At 44.9% G+C, this 14,171-nt stretch overlaps 1 protein-coding gene across 4 annotated transcripts in view; it reads left to right on the top strand.

The window, feature by feature from the left end:
* epha4l (eph receptor A4, like) overlaps positions 1 to 14,171 on the top strand; it is a 66,239-nt gene that overhangs the window by 29,956 nt on the left and 22,112 nt on the right. For all 4 annotated transcript variants that reach the window (XM_049575483.1, XM_049575482.1, XM_049575481.1 and 1 more), the window contains exon 5: positions 6,878 to 7,213. In XM_049575483.1, coding sequence (XP_049431440.1) covers positions 6,878 to 7,213 — 336 coding nt within the window. The remainder of the gene's footprint in view (positions 1 to 6,877; positions 7,214 to 14,171) is intronic.

Genomic DNA, 14,171 nt, shown 5'->3' on the forward strand with positions numbered 1-14,171 from the left:
TCAAAATCGATTTGACCTCATCCTTCTCGTACTTTTTAACACAATTTCTCAAGAATACTCCAAGAGATTTTCTTCAAATTTGGCACAAACATCCACTTGAACTCAAGAATGAACTGATTATATTTTCATTGTAAAAGGTTAAAATTGCTGTGACCTCGTCCTCCTTACTCTTTTGAATGCAATATCTCAAGAGTAGGCCTACCCAAAGAGATTTTCTCAAATTTGGCACAAATGTCCACCTGGACTCAAGGATAAACTGATTAGACTTTGGTGGCAAAAGGTCAAGGACATTGTGAACTTGTGTCCATCTCAATCACGCAAATGCAATTCTTAAGAAAGCCTTAAGGGAATTTTCTCAAATTTGGCACAAACATCCACTTGAACTCAAGGTTGAACTAATAAGATTTTGATGGTCAAAGGTCAAAATTGCTGTGACTTCGTCCTCCTTACTCTTTTGAATGCAATATCTCAAGAGTACCCAAAGAGATTTTCTCCAATTTGGCACAAATGTCCACCTGGTCTCAAGAATAAACTGATCAGACTTTGGTGGTAAAACGTCAAGGACATTGTGAACTTATGTCCATTATTCAACATCATAATTTAGGAACAGAAGGGAAGACATTTGCTCAAAAACTGATGAGTGACACTAAACTTGGGTGTCCATCTTGAAATTGCTGATTGTACAGATCCTCTGTGCTGTTGGATTGAAGATGTGTGTGAAGCATCCATGTTTTTGAATATGCAGCAACATCCTTATTTAAAGTCTTGTTAACTATTATGACCGCACATAATTGTGGCTAGACGTAGTCATAAACTGTAATTGTAGCTTTAGTGGTTTGTGGAAGAATACAACCAGAAGGTGGTTATTCTAGTTAATCATTATTTAATCGGGTGCTTCACTGAGATTAAAAAAAAAAATCTATTTTATAGGAGCTGTATGTAGAACATGAAACATAGTGGTTACAAAACACATAAACACCACAAATAATGAAATGAAAATAAAATCATATTCTACATACTACAATGACACGTGTCCGACCTTACTGTTCTTTCCCATCACTAATATATTAAGTTACTACTCCTGTTTTGATGCCTGATCTTAGAGCTCATCCCTATTGTCCTGTTAGTCAGTGTGGCATTTGAGCACGGCTGCTGCAAGCAACAGCTGTCAAAGCTCATTAGTTGGCTTATTTTACAGGGCCGAGCTACGCCGTCTCCTCTACATCCCCGACTCCACAGTTAGGAACTAAACATTAGCTGGACTCCCTCGCCGACCTTTGCCCCGCCTCGTCAGCCGGTCAACATTTGATCTCTGAACCCTCACCTCGTCTGTCGTCTGCTGTTTTCCTTCCTCATGCATTTTTTTTTTTTTTTTACTTCTCACCCACATGTTAGAGCTCTGTAATTACAGCTGTCACTCACACATCCCTCCTCATCCACATCTTGTTTTCACTCTCTCTCCCTCTCCGTCTCTAAAAACCCACTCAGAGTCACGAACAGAGCAGATGAAGGGAAAAAAAACGGCCTTCTTAAAGTCATTTCCCAGTTTGCCTTGCTGAAGGTCAGGCTGGGAAAGAGCCAGCATCTCTGGTAATTGGGTCTGTGTGTATGTGTGTGTGTGTGTGTGTGTGTGTGTGTATGGGTAATTGAAAACGCTTTTCCCCCCTCTTAGCTCGGAGTCTAGCGATGCAAGATGATGATTAAAACTGGATATTGTGTAATTTCGTCATTGTGCGGCTGTTTGTTTGCAGGCCTGTTACTCCCGCTCCGTTTTATCCGTCAGCGTCTCGCTCGCATCTTCGCTTGTTTGCAGCAGTTGTTCTTTTGATCGGCAATTAACGTTTGCTGCATTTGATCGAAACAATTGCTGTCGGGATTAGAAACAAGGGACACTTACCTCCCACACTTTGGATCAATCTGCCTGAGGATTTTGGCAGGATAAATGACTCTTATTACAGTCGTATTATTGGACAATCTTTGTTGTAACAATATTTTTTGACCACTTTTTTGTGGTTTATTTCTGTGTTTCCTGGCTTGCTCTCTTACTTTTGTTGCATTTGTTGCTTTTGCACTTCTTTGTGGACCACTTTTTTTTGGGTCAAGAATGTTACGTCTCATTAGATCCTTAGGCAACTGTATAAAAATGTGCATAGTCCATTTAGTTTATAGGAAGGTTTTAACATAACATACAACATTAAATTTGTTTTAATGAAGTCGAGAAGGTAGAAACTACTGCCGAAACACAGTTTGGAGCTCAGTCTGTTCATAAGCATACAGTTTAATATTAAAATATGTTCAGGGCAAAAAAAGGAAATACACATGAATAAATGTGGGTGAGTATAAATACACACACAGGGCAGTAATGAGGACCAGGGACAGACACCCGTGGGAGCTGGTTGCTCCACTGTGTTCAGGTTATATAGAGGCGGTGTTCTCCATTTTGGGGTTTCTGCTCGCCCTTGATGTGTTTCTCAGATTTTGCCCAGTTTTCTTAGCGGCGGTTTGGTGGAGGAAGAGGAAGGAATGGAGTGAGGAATGAACGCAGGTCGGGGGAGGACTCGAGGGGGGCACTGAATGAATCCCAGCCGGATCGTAATAGCAGGGTCGATGTTCTGGCCAATTTAGCCTGCTCTCTACCTCGGCCCTGCACAACACTCGGCTAACAATTACTGATAGAAAGAGACAGAAGGAGAGAGGGATGAAAGAGGAGTGGTGGAAGAGAGGGCGGGAGCATGCAGAGAGGAAAGGCGGAGGATGCGAGTGGAGTAAAAATGAGAAAGACAGATTAAAGAAGGGGAAGATGGAAGCGAGGGAGCGACAGGAACGGGAGAAATAAGGCCTGTAGCAAATTGCGAGGCCGTAAATGAACAGAAAAGGAGAGGAGGGGAAAAGAAATCACTAACTTTCTTCAGGAGAAACTTTCTCCCTCTGGAATCCACCCGTAAGGAGTGTGAATTTTAAGGCCATGTTGAGCTAACGTTGTACGAAGGTTGTGTGAGCGTTGTGCTCCCGTCTCCACCCGCCGCTCTCTCTCCTAGGATTAATTACCGGGTGTCAGTCACAGCTGACGGCTCTCCCACGCTCCCTTGCTCCCACTGGTGCATTCTGGGAGAGCGACAGGTATAGCCAAAGGTAGTTTGTGTGTATGTGTGTGTGTATGTGTATGTGTGTGTATGTGCGTGAAATGCAGGGGGGAATACTGACATATGGTGGAATGTGTTTAAGACTTTATACAGTCATAAAGTTAGAGAGCACTGTGGCAACTTTTGTCATAGCAACAAACAAACAAAGTAATCTTCCTGAGGTGATTACACACACACACACACACACACACACACACACACACACACACACACGCTGACACACTTGTTATGTAAAAAGAACACTTTAACACTTGTTTGCTTTCTTGCCAGGAGTTAGCTAAGTAGATCAATACAACTCTTATGTCTGTGTGCTAACTGTGAGGCTGGAGCCAGGAGACAGTGAGCTTAGCTGGTTAGGAAGAGAAGGGGAACAGCTAGCCTGGCTCCGTCTGAAGGAAGTAAAAATATGCCTCCAAAATTCCTCTAAAACTCACTAATTTACATGCGCCGTCTCTTTGTTAAAGCCGCACGAAAGTACAAGTGCAAAGTGTTTCTCTGTACTGTCAGTATTTTGCTCAGGTAATCGTCTCCTGGCTCTATAGCTTCATATTTAGTGTACTGACATGTGAATGGTGTCAATTCTCTCATCAAATTCTCTTTTTTGTTGTCCTTTTTCCTCTTTATTCAATTTATGTTTTATTTACAGACAGGGTGTAAGCAGACAAACAAAAAACGTAAAACAAAACCAGAACAAACTAACAAAAATCAAAAACAGATTTAGTCACCCAAGTCCCCACCCCGCACCTGCGCATGTATCATGTTACTCAGCGACTTGACCATCAGACAGGAAGGAACATGGGCTGACAGACAAATAGACGAGATAGAAAAGGCGGATGAGACAGATGAGATTGGACGAGACAGGAAGACAGACCAACAAACGGACATGAATAGACAGACAGACAAGCAGACACAGACAAACAGGCTACACGGATTTTATCGTTTTACAAGTTTGAATGCACAACATGAATATTATTTGCTATAAATAAACAGAAACAAAGCATTCAACATACGAAGGTTTCGAATCAGGGTCATCGAATTCTCAGCGAGAAAGCAAGTAGGCCAGTTTCCCAACATGTCATGGTAACCGCCCTGATGAATGCCTTCCTGCAAGAGCGTCCCCTAAAAAAGCAAAGCATTTTTAAAAGCGGTCGCTACGGTTACGGCTGCGATGACAGAGAACTGCGTGTCCAATAACACTGGGAGAAGGGCAAGCTAGCTTGTAGCTGCTAACTGTGGCACGACAATGGAAATAAATGAAATTACCAGGGGTTTCTACATAGTGGACAAAATGGACAATTTACTAGTCAAATTAAATACTTGCAAGTATTCAGACACCGATGTTATCAGCTCCTCCATCTTGTTTTATTTCTGTTTCCGTGATGCCAATTATTTGATCGGCCAAAGCAAGGGGACAACCACCAGAACCCAGCCAACATTTGTATGCAGGGCCCATGTGGGTAGTAAATGGGCCGTATGCGGGATTGTTCATGGGTTCCATGTTGTCCCCATGCCAGTTGCCCACAGGAGTGGGTTTACCCAGGTGAGCCCCAGATACAGTGCCCATTTTGGGCCCGTACACAGTTGCTACCCGGCTAGCATAACACATGTGGAGCCCACTTGGGTAAACCCACCCATGGGTGCAATTGGCATGGGGCAATATGGAACCTGTGGACAATCCCATATCGGGCCCAATTTTCAGCCCATATAGTACCCACATGGACCCTCCATACAAATGTTGACTGGGAAGTTTAATGACACAGCAGAATCGCACGTTCGCATGGAGGGCAACAGCGTTATACCCCTACCATCGTGTTCGAAGCTGCTTCCCCTCTGCCACCTTCCCCTCATATAAATGACCAGAGGCGGCCAGTGAACGCACAGCAGTGTGAATTAACAAATCTCTTCAATCAGGCAGACATTTTCATCTTTTTATCTTTGTGAGAAAAGAACAGAAGAACAAAGCACACACATTCTCAGATACTGACTGGAAGCATTAATATTACCTTTGTCCTGTTAAGTTTATGGCTCCATGAGTCCAGATAACAGCCAGGTAATAGCTTTATGGTGCATCTCAGACAGCGCATTATTGAGTGTTGAATGGGAGTCGAGGTTGGTTCAACCTAGCGCACTGACAAAGGCACTATTATAATGACGGTTGGGTGTAGGCACCTTAATTTAGAAACCCCATCTGTAACTTGTTCTCATTGTCTCAGAAGCAAACGGAGTGAATGAGGTGAAAGAGCGAGGGAGGAAAAGTGGGTGTAGGGGAGAAAAAGCGGGGGAAAGGAGGGGAGATGGAGCTTTATCATCATTTTTAATGAGAATTTATTAATAGGTTCTCATCGAAGGCTGCGGATGGTAAGAGGAAGTCAAGTGATGCTAATATTAACACACTCTGCATCCTTTAATCTCCCTGCTAGTGTTGTTAGTGACCCTTCAGGTCATTTTCAGTTAAACAGACACTCCTCCACCATCCATTTCTGTCCCCTCTCTCCCTCCGTCCATCCAGACCTGCTCCTTCCATACTAATCAGTGACTTTGTGCTTCCTGGATGAACAGACGGTGTTTGTCTTCTCCTCCTGTCCTTCTCCATCTCCCTCCTCACAGCCTCAGCTTCCCGTCAGCATTCTCCCCACTATCTGCCAGACTAATGCCGACACACGCGAGTCCAGTCCGTACACATTCAGCATGAGCGCTCTGTAAAGACGCATGCATCACGGGTAAAATTGTACTTCCACGTCTCCATTAATGCGCCAACAAAAGCGCACTTATTCCTCCCTGGGCGACCACGTGCACACACTCCCACACACTGTCCCCTCCGCTGCTCTCTGTGTCTCTGTGAAATCACTCATTGCCACTCGGCTCCTCCAAAAATAACACTGATAATTAATTTCCGTTGTGAAATGATTCGTCTGTGGACTGACTAGCTTTCATATTTCACCCTGCATCGATCCCCCCAGCCCGCTCGTGTGCGCTTCATTAGTCAGAGAGAGAGAGCGAGGGAGACAGGGAAAAAAGAGGCAGAGGGAGAAAGGGGGGAGAGTTAAGTCAATTACCGTCGCTTATATTTGAAAGCAATGCAAAAAAACACATTAATTACAATAGAGCTGACATGTAAATTGAAACTGATGAGCAGGGGAGTTTGTGTCGCATATCTGTGGCGCTGTTCTTCATGTAAAACTGCAGCAGTACATCAAAGCAGGAACTTAATAACAGGGTCCAAAGCAAACTTTGTCTAAAGTTATTGAGTGGGTGCCATAAAGCCCCACTGTTAGCAGCGGGCTCGGGCGCTCTGCCACCTCCAGCTGATTCGACATATGAATGGGAAAGAAAGCTGCGGGCCTATTGGATTTCAGTTAACGTGCTGAATTAACTGAGGTGAAATTGGATCCTCCCTCGCTGTAATGGACAAGACATTAAAAGGGAATTCAAGAAGCCTCAGCTCTCAATAAAGGGACAACCCAGTCAATTACACATTTACATCATTCTTATATGTATGCGTGGAAAGAATCAGTTCCCCGACTGAGCAGAGTTTCTTTGCAGTATTCACCAAATGCTTTTTGTTAATATTACGACCATTAATGTGTTCTTTATTGTTTAATGAGATCACAGAAATAAATGTCTCCCACTCTCTGCTACTATAATAGATATTAGTGTAACTCTGTACCTGCTCAGCATTTCCATCCTCTGCTGCTAACATCATCAACTCTTCCTTCTTTCTTCCTCTTCCACAGGTCCTCCGTCAGCACCCGCCAACCTCATCTCAAAAGTGAATGAGACCTCGGTAAACCTGGAGTGGAGCGCTCCACGGAGCTCAGGAGGACGCCAGGACTTGACGTACAACGTGGTGTGTAAGCGCTGCGGGCCAGACGGCCGGCGCTGTCAGCCCTGCGGTAACGGCATCCATTTCAGCCCCCAGCAGCTGAGCCTGAAGGGAACCAGGGTGTCCATTAACGAGCTGCAGGCCCACACCAACTACACCTTCGAGGTGTGGGCAGTGAACGGAGTCTCGCCTCAGAGCCCCGGGCCGGAACAGGCCGTGTCTGTGACCGTCACCACCAACCAGGCCGGTAAGACGCCCAGTGTTTGAGTGCCGTAGGTTGTGTTCGTGGCAAGGAAATGATAGTGGAAAAAGTTCCAACAGCTAAAGAAAGTCAAAGATTTTGTGACAGACTGCCAGTAGCCATCAGGATCAATACATTTTGCCCTGAAGTGCAGCTTTAGTTAGCTGATATTTATGCAATAATCCGAGAGCTAATCAAAGAAGGTTAATGGCCTCCCAAGAGTGACCAGTGTAGCATTGATTAATCCAAGGATAAGTAAGTGTTATGTCAATCTGAGTAGGAGGGGGCAACACTGATTGGCCCAATATACTGACATAGCGATATATTTTTAAACCGTGCTGAACATATGCAAGATTTATGGATGTGGCTTTATATCAGGCCAACAATTACCGTACAATTACAGTTACGTAAAATGTTATAACTAACTAGACATAACTGTCCCTTTACTGGGACACGTCAACATTTCAGTCAGCGTTAGTGCACAAGCTATTTCACACTATAATGACCATGGTTCCCTGTCGCTAAAGATGTTAGTTAACCCCTGTAAGTGAAACAAACCCAAGCAAATTTGAATTGAACGTTCTTGACAATAGAAACAGCAGCTGACGAATACAAGTTCCACTCAGTAGCTGTGTTGGAGCTGTTGTTTGTAACATCTTCCCTGATTTATGATCGGGCGCTCTACGCTGTTGATGAATGTCGCTCGACAGAATTTATAGAGTCACGCAATGGTTTTAATTCATGCTTTGGCGAGAGGTTCCAGTCGTCTTCACGCTAACCAAACACTTACCTCCAGTCGGCTTGTTTGGTTTCAGTATATCATTCTAATCGGAGCATATATCCTTCTGACAGCTGTTTGTTTTGTATTTGTATCCCTTTGCATTTTGATGGAAGGATTTGATGAAATCAGTGAGTAAATTGAAGTTTTTAAACTTGTGCTGGGAAGACAGCGGGAGCGCAAGAAAGGGAAGTGGTCAGTGCATCCATTGAACCAAACAAGGGAGCTACAGGGTTAATATATTTTGGTCCAACAAATGTGGGACATGGAGGAGGAGATGCAATTTCGGTATTTTCAAATGTCTAGACGTTATGTAGAGTTACAACGCCCCCTCATACAACAGTTCGGATGATATCTAACAAGTTAGCGCCCCGTGAATGAGGTTACGTACCTCACGAAAGGTTACACTATTAACGTAACGTTACGTAGGTTAGGTTTAGGCAAGGAAGGAAACCTTTTGGTAAGGTTAAGGAAAAGAAACATGGTAATAATGTACCTTAAAAGGACTCCAAGTTCACTTGGTTGCACACCTTTTCGAACACCAGTCTCACGGGGAAAGCTCTGAATTTTAAGACCCATTCGCCACCACAACCTGCTTCCTTACACACGCTGCTTTCTTCTTTATTTTCGTAAGCATGCTGGTCACGTAATCGCAGCCTTCCCAAATACGTGGCTTATACAAAAATTTCTGGCTCATAATTACGAGGAATATGTACAAATTTTGATGCATTACTTAACCTAGGTATATGTACAAACAGTGCATGAGAACAGCCTGAAAGTTACTGTTATGTCCACGACATTACAGAATTCTCCAGGCGCTCGACATGAAAGCAACATGTCAAGCAACACTTTTTTCTATGTAAAGTATGTCATCTCTTTTGGGTGATTAAAAGTGTCGAGCTCCGTGCCGTATATCAGGCTTTACTTGACTTGATTATTGACATCTCCCATGATTTACTTGCTACTCCAAGTTAGTTTCTTGACTTGTCTGTGTGAGGATGCAATGAGAAGTGTATGTTGGTTGCTGTGTGTGTGTGTGGGGGGCTTATATTTGATGCAGAGCACAGGTTCGTTACACTGAGCGCTTGAAGTACTTTTTTGGGGGCAATGTGCGTGCCACAACATGTTTATTAAAGCTGTAAATAATTTGGGTTAAGGCTGGATGATTACCGAGGAGGATGATGGATTCTCTGCAGTGGCAAATTATTTTCTGCAGTATTTCACTTGAGTTTTTGCATAATTAGGCATGAGAAGCCTAGGCTGAAGATAGGGGTAACGTGCTATATTTAGCTCGCGAGCTAATGAATTAGATGAGTTGTATCGATCTGTGGAGGCTTCATTACAAATGCTGTTGGATTGTGTGTGTGTGTGTGTGTGTGTGTGTGTGTGTGTAATAATTCTAGTAGAAAACACCCATGAATACAGCCTCTCTCCAGAGCTGGAGAAGAGCCCTCTAGCCTGGGGGTGCGTTCAAAGCCTCCCGTTGTTTTGTCATTTAGCCATTTTGTAACCGGTTGTTGTGCAAATGGATTTTACGACCCTGGCCCTTTCTCTTCATCCCCTCCCAGCTTTCCTCCACTTATAGCCGATCATTACCTAGGTCTTCTTTACTGCTCTGCTCTTGGGTGGCAAGCTAAGTGCCTTTTTGTGTCGTCTTTTTATCGCTAATTTCCATCCTTGGGAAAAGAGAATATCTTGAATAGGGCTCGGACTGGCAATCTAAGGACACAGTGACTTGATTTATCAGCTGGGGTCAGGAAGATAGAGATGAATGGATGTGCTGCCTGTGGGAGAGCTACGAGTCCTGCCAGACAGGCATGTGTGGGAGCTGTAATGGAGCACACCCTGGAGTCCAGGCCGAGGGCTCGTGACAGCATGTCGGCATGGTCGCACGGACGCAGAGTTGCGCAAAAACTCCAAAGTGCACACTCTCACACTTGGATTCAAACAAAGACATAACACACACACACACACACACACACGCAGTGATGTCCCCCTGAGGTTGCTCGAGGCTAATCTGCTGACTTCAAGTTGTAAGATATAGATGATGTTGCCTTTGGCTCGTCACTGGTGCATGTTTCACAACTGTTCCCCAGGATTAGCTATATGAAGCTTGCAGCTGGAAGCTCTATTATGGTGTGTGTGTGTGTGTGTGTGTGTGTGTTTGGACATGTGCAGAACTGACTGCATGCTTTGCCAAAAGTGAGAAAATGTGTTACGCAGAATGTTTGTACACTCGTGGATGGAGATGATCTACATTTGCCTCTCAAACAATGTCCTCTATGTGTCTCCGAGCGTGCATGTCTCTTCTAATTTGTGTGCATATGTGTGCGTATGTGTGTGTGTGTGTGTGTGTGTGTGTGTGTGTGTTAAAGAGAATAGCTCCAGACTGATTGGATTTCTTCCTGCTAATGCTCGGTAGGGGCTTTGGAAGCTCTGGTTTCAGCCGCTGGTAATCCAGCCAGTCATCTGTGGCTGTCCCTCTCTCTGTATCGCCTCCCCTCATCCAGACACCGTGGATTACACATTTATTATGATAGCTTTATTAGGATTTATAAGTGCTGTGGAAAAGACACCCCTGCCACCGCCTTTTCCATAAAAGTTCACATTTCGGCTAGAGAGGAAGAAGTGAGGCAGGCAGGTTGGAAGGGAGGAGCGCTTATGTATTTTTGCGTGAGAGGAAAATGGATGAAGGTGCGGCGGAGAAATATGCCGCAAGTCAAAAATTAAGACATGAGTGTTTGCTGATTGCATGTGCATGCATCTGTGACCAGGCGTGTGTGTGTGTGTGTGTGTGTGTGTATGGAGAGGTCAGATTCCGCGTCTCGCCATGAACAATTCCACTGTCGTAAATCAGCCGGGGTGTAACCCTTTCACCCGGATTGCATGTGGAAAGGGAGGGGAGAGAAGGGGGGACGTCCAAGCTTTGAACTGACCCCTGGCTGTAAATGGATGTTTTTTCCCCTTTATGGGATCAAGCACTTTGTGCATGTGTGTATGTGTGAGAAAGAGGGAAAGAGAGAGTCAGAGAGAGAGGTGTTTATGTCTCGATACAAAATACTTGGCAGGCTTAGGTGACTAAAAGTGAATTAGTGCATGAGAGAGAGTGTGTGTGGGCATGTCTGTCAGCGCACATGTGTGTGAGTTTCCATCTCTCTGGCAAAATTGGACAGACGTACATGTGGAAATGTGTTCGGGGGAGATGGAAGCGGGCTTCACAGGCGGGGGGGAAGGATCTTGTACGCAGGAGCCATTTTCTCGACACCCTGAAAAACGGCTCCCTCCTCGGCTATTTTTCCTTGGCGGCAGCAAAATCGAGTGACTCCAATCTGGCAACCATTCTCCAATCTGGCAACCACATGTGCACCCCGGCCCCTGTCTCTTTTAATGTCAAACTGTAATCGACCGCATATTCTCGCAACTGCTCGCGCCGACCACAGCTGCTCCTCGCAACACAAATACTTTGTGATGAACACGCTGGCGAAGACAAACTCACTCACTTGACAAACTGTGTCCCATGCAGAGGGAAAACCTCACAAATGTCTGCAAAAAACTGACACGCAGCCTCCACCATTGTCCCCGGGGAGTGATTTTCCAAACCAAACCCAGAACTCTATGTGCCCCTGCCAGGTTTTTACTCATTATAGTGTATGCATAGGTGGTGGCATGATTGAGTTTTTTGCTGTCTGTGTGAGATAATGGGACTAGGTGTGTGTTTTTCTAAGTGAATTTCTATCTTTCTGTTTGTGTAATGAGGTCCTTTGTGTTGCTGGGAATTTCACTGTGTGTGTGTGTGTGTGTGTGTGTGTGTGTGTGTTCTGTATGTGTGTGTGTGTGTGTGTGTGTGTGTGTGTGTGTGTGTACAAGTGTCGCAGGCTGTGAAAGAGTTTTTTTGGAAGGCACGATTCTGAAATGAGATCTGAATATTCATTGCGTCTAACACTTATTATTCTGCCAGCATTTTTAGCCCACGCGTTCAGGAGGCAGTAAGAAATTACAGATCTGCCCCACATATTTAAATTCATCTACAGAGGTGCCAGCTAGTCTAGCGTGGTCTGCCCAAGTCGCAGCCTCAGGTTAAACTTTTCTCTGTTCAGGATAGACATGTCAGGTTTAGTCTTGCATCGGCTCTGTACACTTTGTACAAGCAGGGTTTGACAATATTTTGCATCTCTCTCTCTCAGCCTGCTTTTTAGGCATTCCACTGACTAATTTATCTTTAGAAAGAAAGAAAAAAGACTTGGCCTTGATGGATCACCTATCTTGAGTCTGGCTGTTTTTAACCTTGCAGTCTCACGTAGGGAATCTCAGAAGGGACCACTCAGAAAATCACTCATCTTTATCCTCACATTAGTCGGGGGAAAAATAAAAACGCAACAAGAGGAGGCGAATGCGATTAAACTACCATATCTGTCATCTTTGGAGGAAAGATGGATGTGTGGATTACCTCGGGGGCACAGAGGCCGGCGACCCCTCAGGGGTTTTCTTTCCGAGCCAGAGCGTCCCCGCTCGGCCCCAGGAGGGCCTTCAAATTGGCTCTCGCTGCCGGGTAAGATTGATCGGAGGGATACAAATGGCCGCCATCTAATTGTTTAACGGAGACGCAACACATTAGGCCAACAGGATTACACAACCTTGGGTTAATCTATTTACCAAGAGATGTCTGCAATCCCATCCCTCTCCATCTCCATCAAGACCCCCACCAGTCACAAACCCTCCGCCCTCCCTCCGACTGCTCACCCCGCTGAAACTCTATCCGAGGCTGGTGCTTGAATTCCAGGCCCGTTTGAACTCAATCTCCGGCTAAAAGCAAGGTTTTGTTAGCCTTAGCTCGAAGGCTACGCTCCCTGGAGCCCCTGGTCAAAGTGATGAGAATGTCTATAATGTCATAGATAATCCAATCATAATCGGTGGACCGCGAACCCCTCATTAATCATCCCACTGTAATTTTTTAAAAGGCAGATGGTCTGGAACGAGTAAGGTTACAGTATCACTGAGGACCAGAGGTCAAAGATTCACTCCTTGTGAACTTGTAAGAGCAGACGCCACAGTGAAACGCTACCTGGGCATCAGAGGAAATGTGTTGTGTGCGTGTGTGTGTGTGTGTGTGTGTGTTGCTTTGTTCTGGCTCTGAGATGAATAGATGTGTGAGGTTGTTTGGATGTCAAGGGTGCTTGTTTGAATGTTGGTTTAAGCTCTGTAGATGCTAGAACCCCCAAAATGCCAAGTGCGTATACATGTTTGTGTTCTAGGTCTTTCTGTACCTTGAGTTGTGTGTTCATCCATGTCTCCTATTGTTCCTTGGTCTGTAACTCCACCTGCTCGACCACATATCCTCCTGTGTGCTCAAAACTCAATCTGTACATGAGTGTTTTGCTGTTTACAACACTATCTCTTTTATGCCGATGGATTTCTCTTTGTAGCGTCAAGAGTGTGTATGACCCAATTTTAGCGTTGTCACACTCCCCGAAGATAGAGGTTTGATTTGTGCGGCGGTGACACACTGGAGGGAGGGGACGAGTGTAAGCCATTATCTGTGCTTTAACCTTCACATGTTAAAGGCGTCTGAACGCAGATAGCACGGCTGCTTGAAATATGGCCTCATTATCAGCTGCAGCAGAAAGGGCTTGAGATAAGATCGCTCACTGGAGCTTTAATGAAAACCAATTGATTTGCTCTATTGAAGACAAAAAAAAAAAAGAAAGAAGCAAAGGCGTTGAGCTCATTCTGAGCTTTCCGAGACGGACTTACTAGCAGTGGGAGGTTTCCCAGGGTGACCTGGGTATCCGCAGAAAATGAAGTTAGACATTATTTTGCCAGCTTGTAGGAAAAGTGGCTGAGACGCTAGCGTCAGCCGAGGGGAAATTGGATCAGTTTTATTGATGCCAACCATTAGTTCAGAAGAAGAGTATTGCCATACACTCTAGCTTTGGCAATTCAGCTGTGTGGCCATACAGCTCTGTAACGCCTCCGATTTTGAACGGAGGCCAAATTCAAAGACAAATGGAAGTGATTGCCTTGTGGCCTGGCCTGCTGTTTGACTTTCTCAGCAGGAGCAAAGAGTGGGGGATTCAGGAGAGCAACATAAAACAGACTTGATGTCTCCAAGGCTGAAAAAACATGGAGGACTGGGAGAAAGCAGTGGGCTAAAATTGTTCTCTCTTTTTTTTTCTGTCCTCTCTTTGA

Source organism: Epinephelus fuscoguttatus, linkage group LG5 (assembly GCF_011397635.1).
Source record: "Epinephelus fuscoguttatus linkage group LG5, E.fuscoguttatus.final_Chr_v1".
Classification (NCBI taxonomy): Eukaryota; Metazoa; Chordata; class Actinopteri; order Perciformes; family Serranidae; genus Epinephelus; species Epinephelus fuscoguttatus.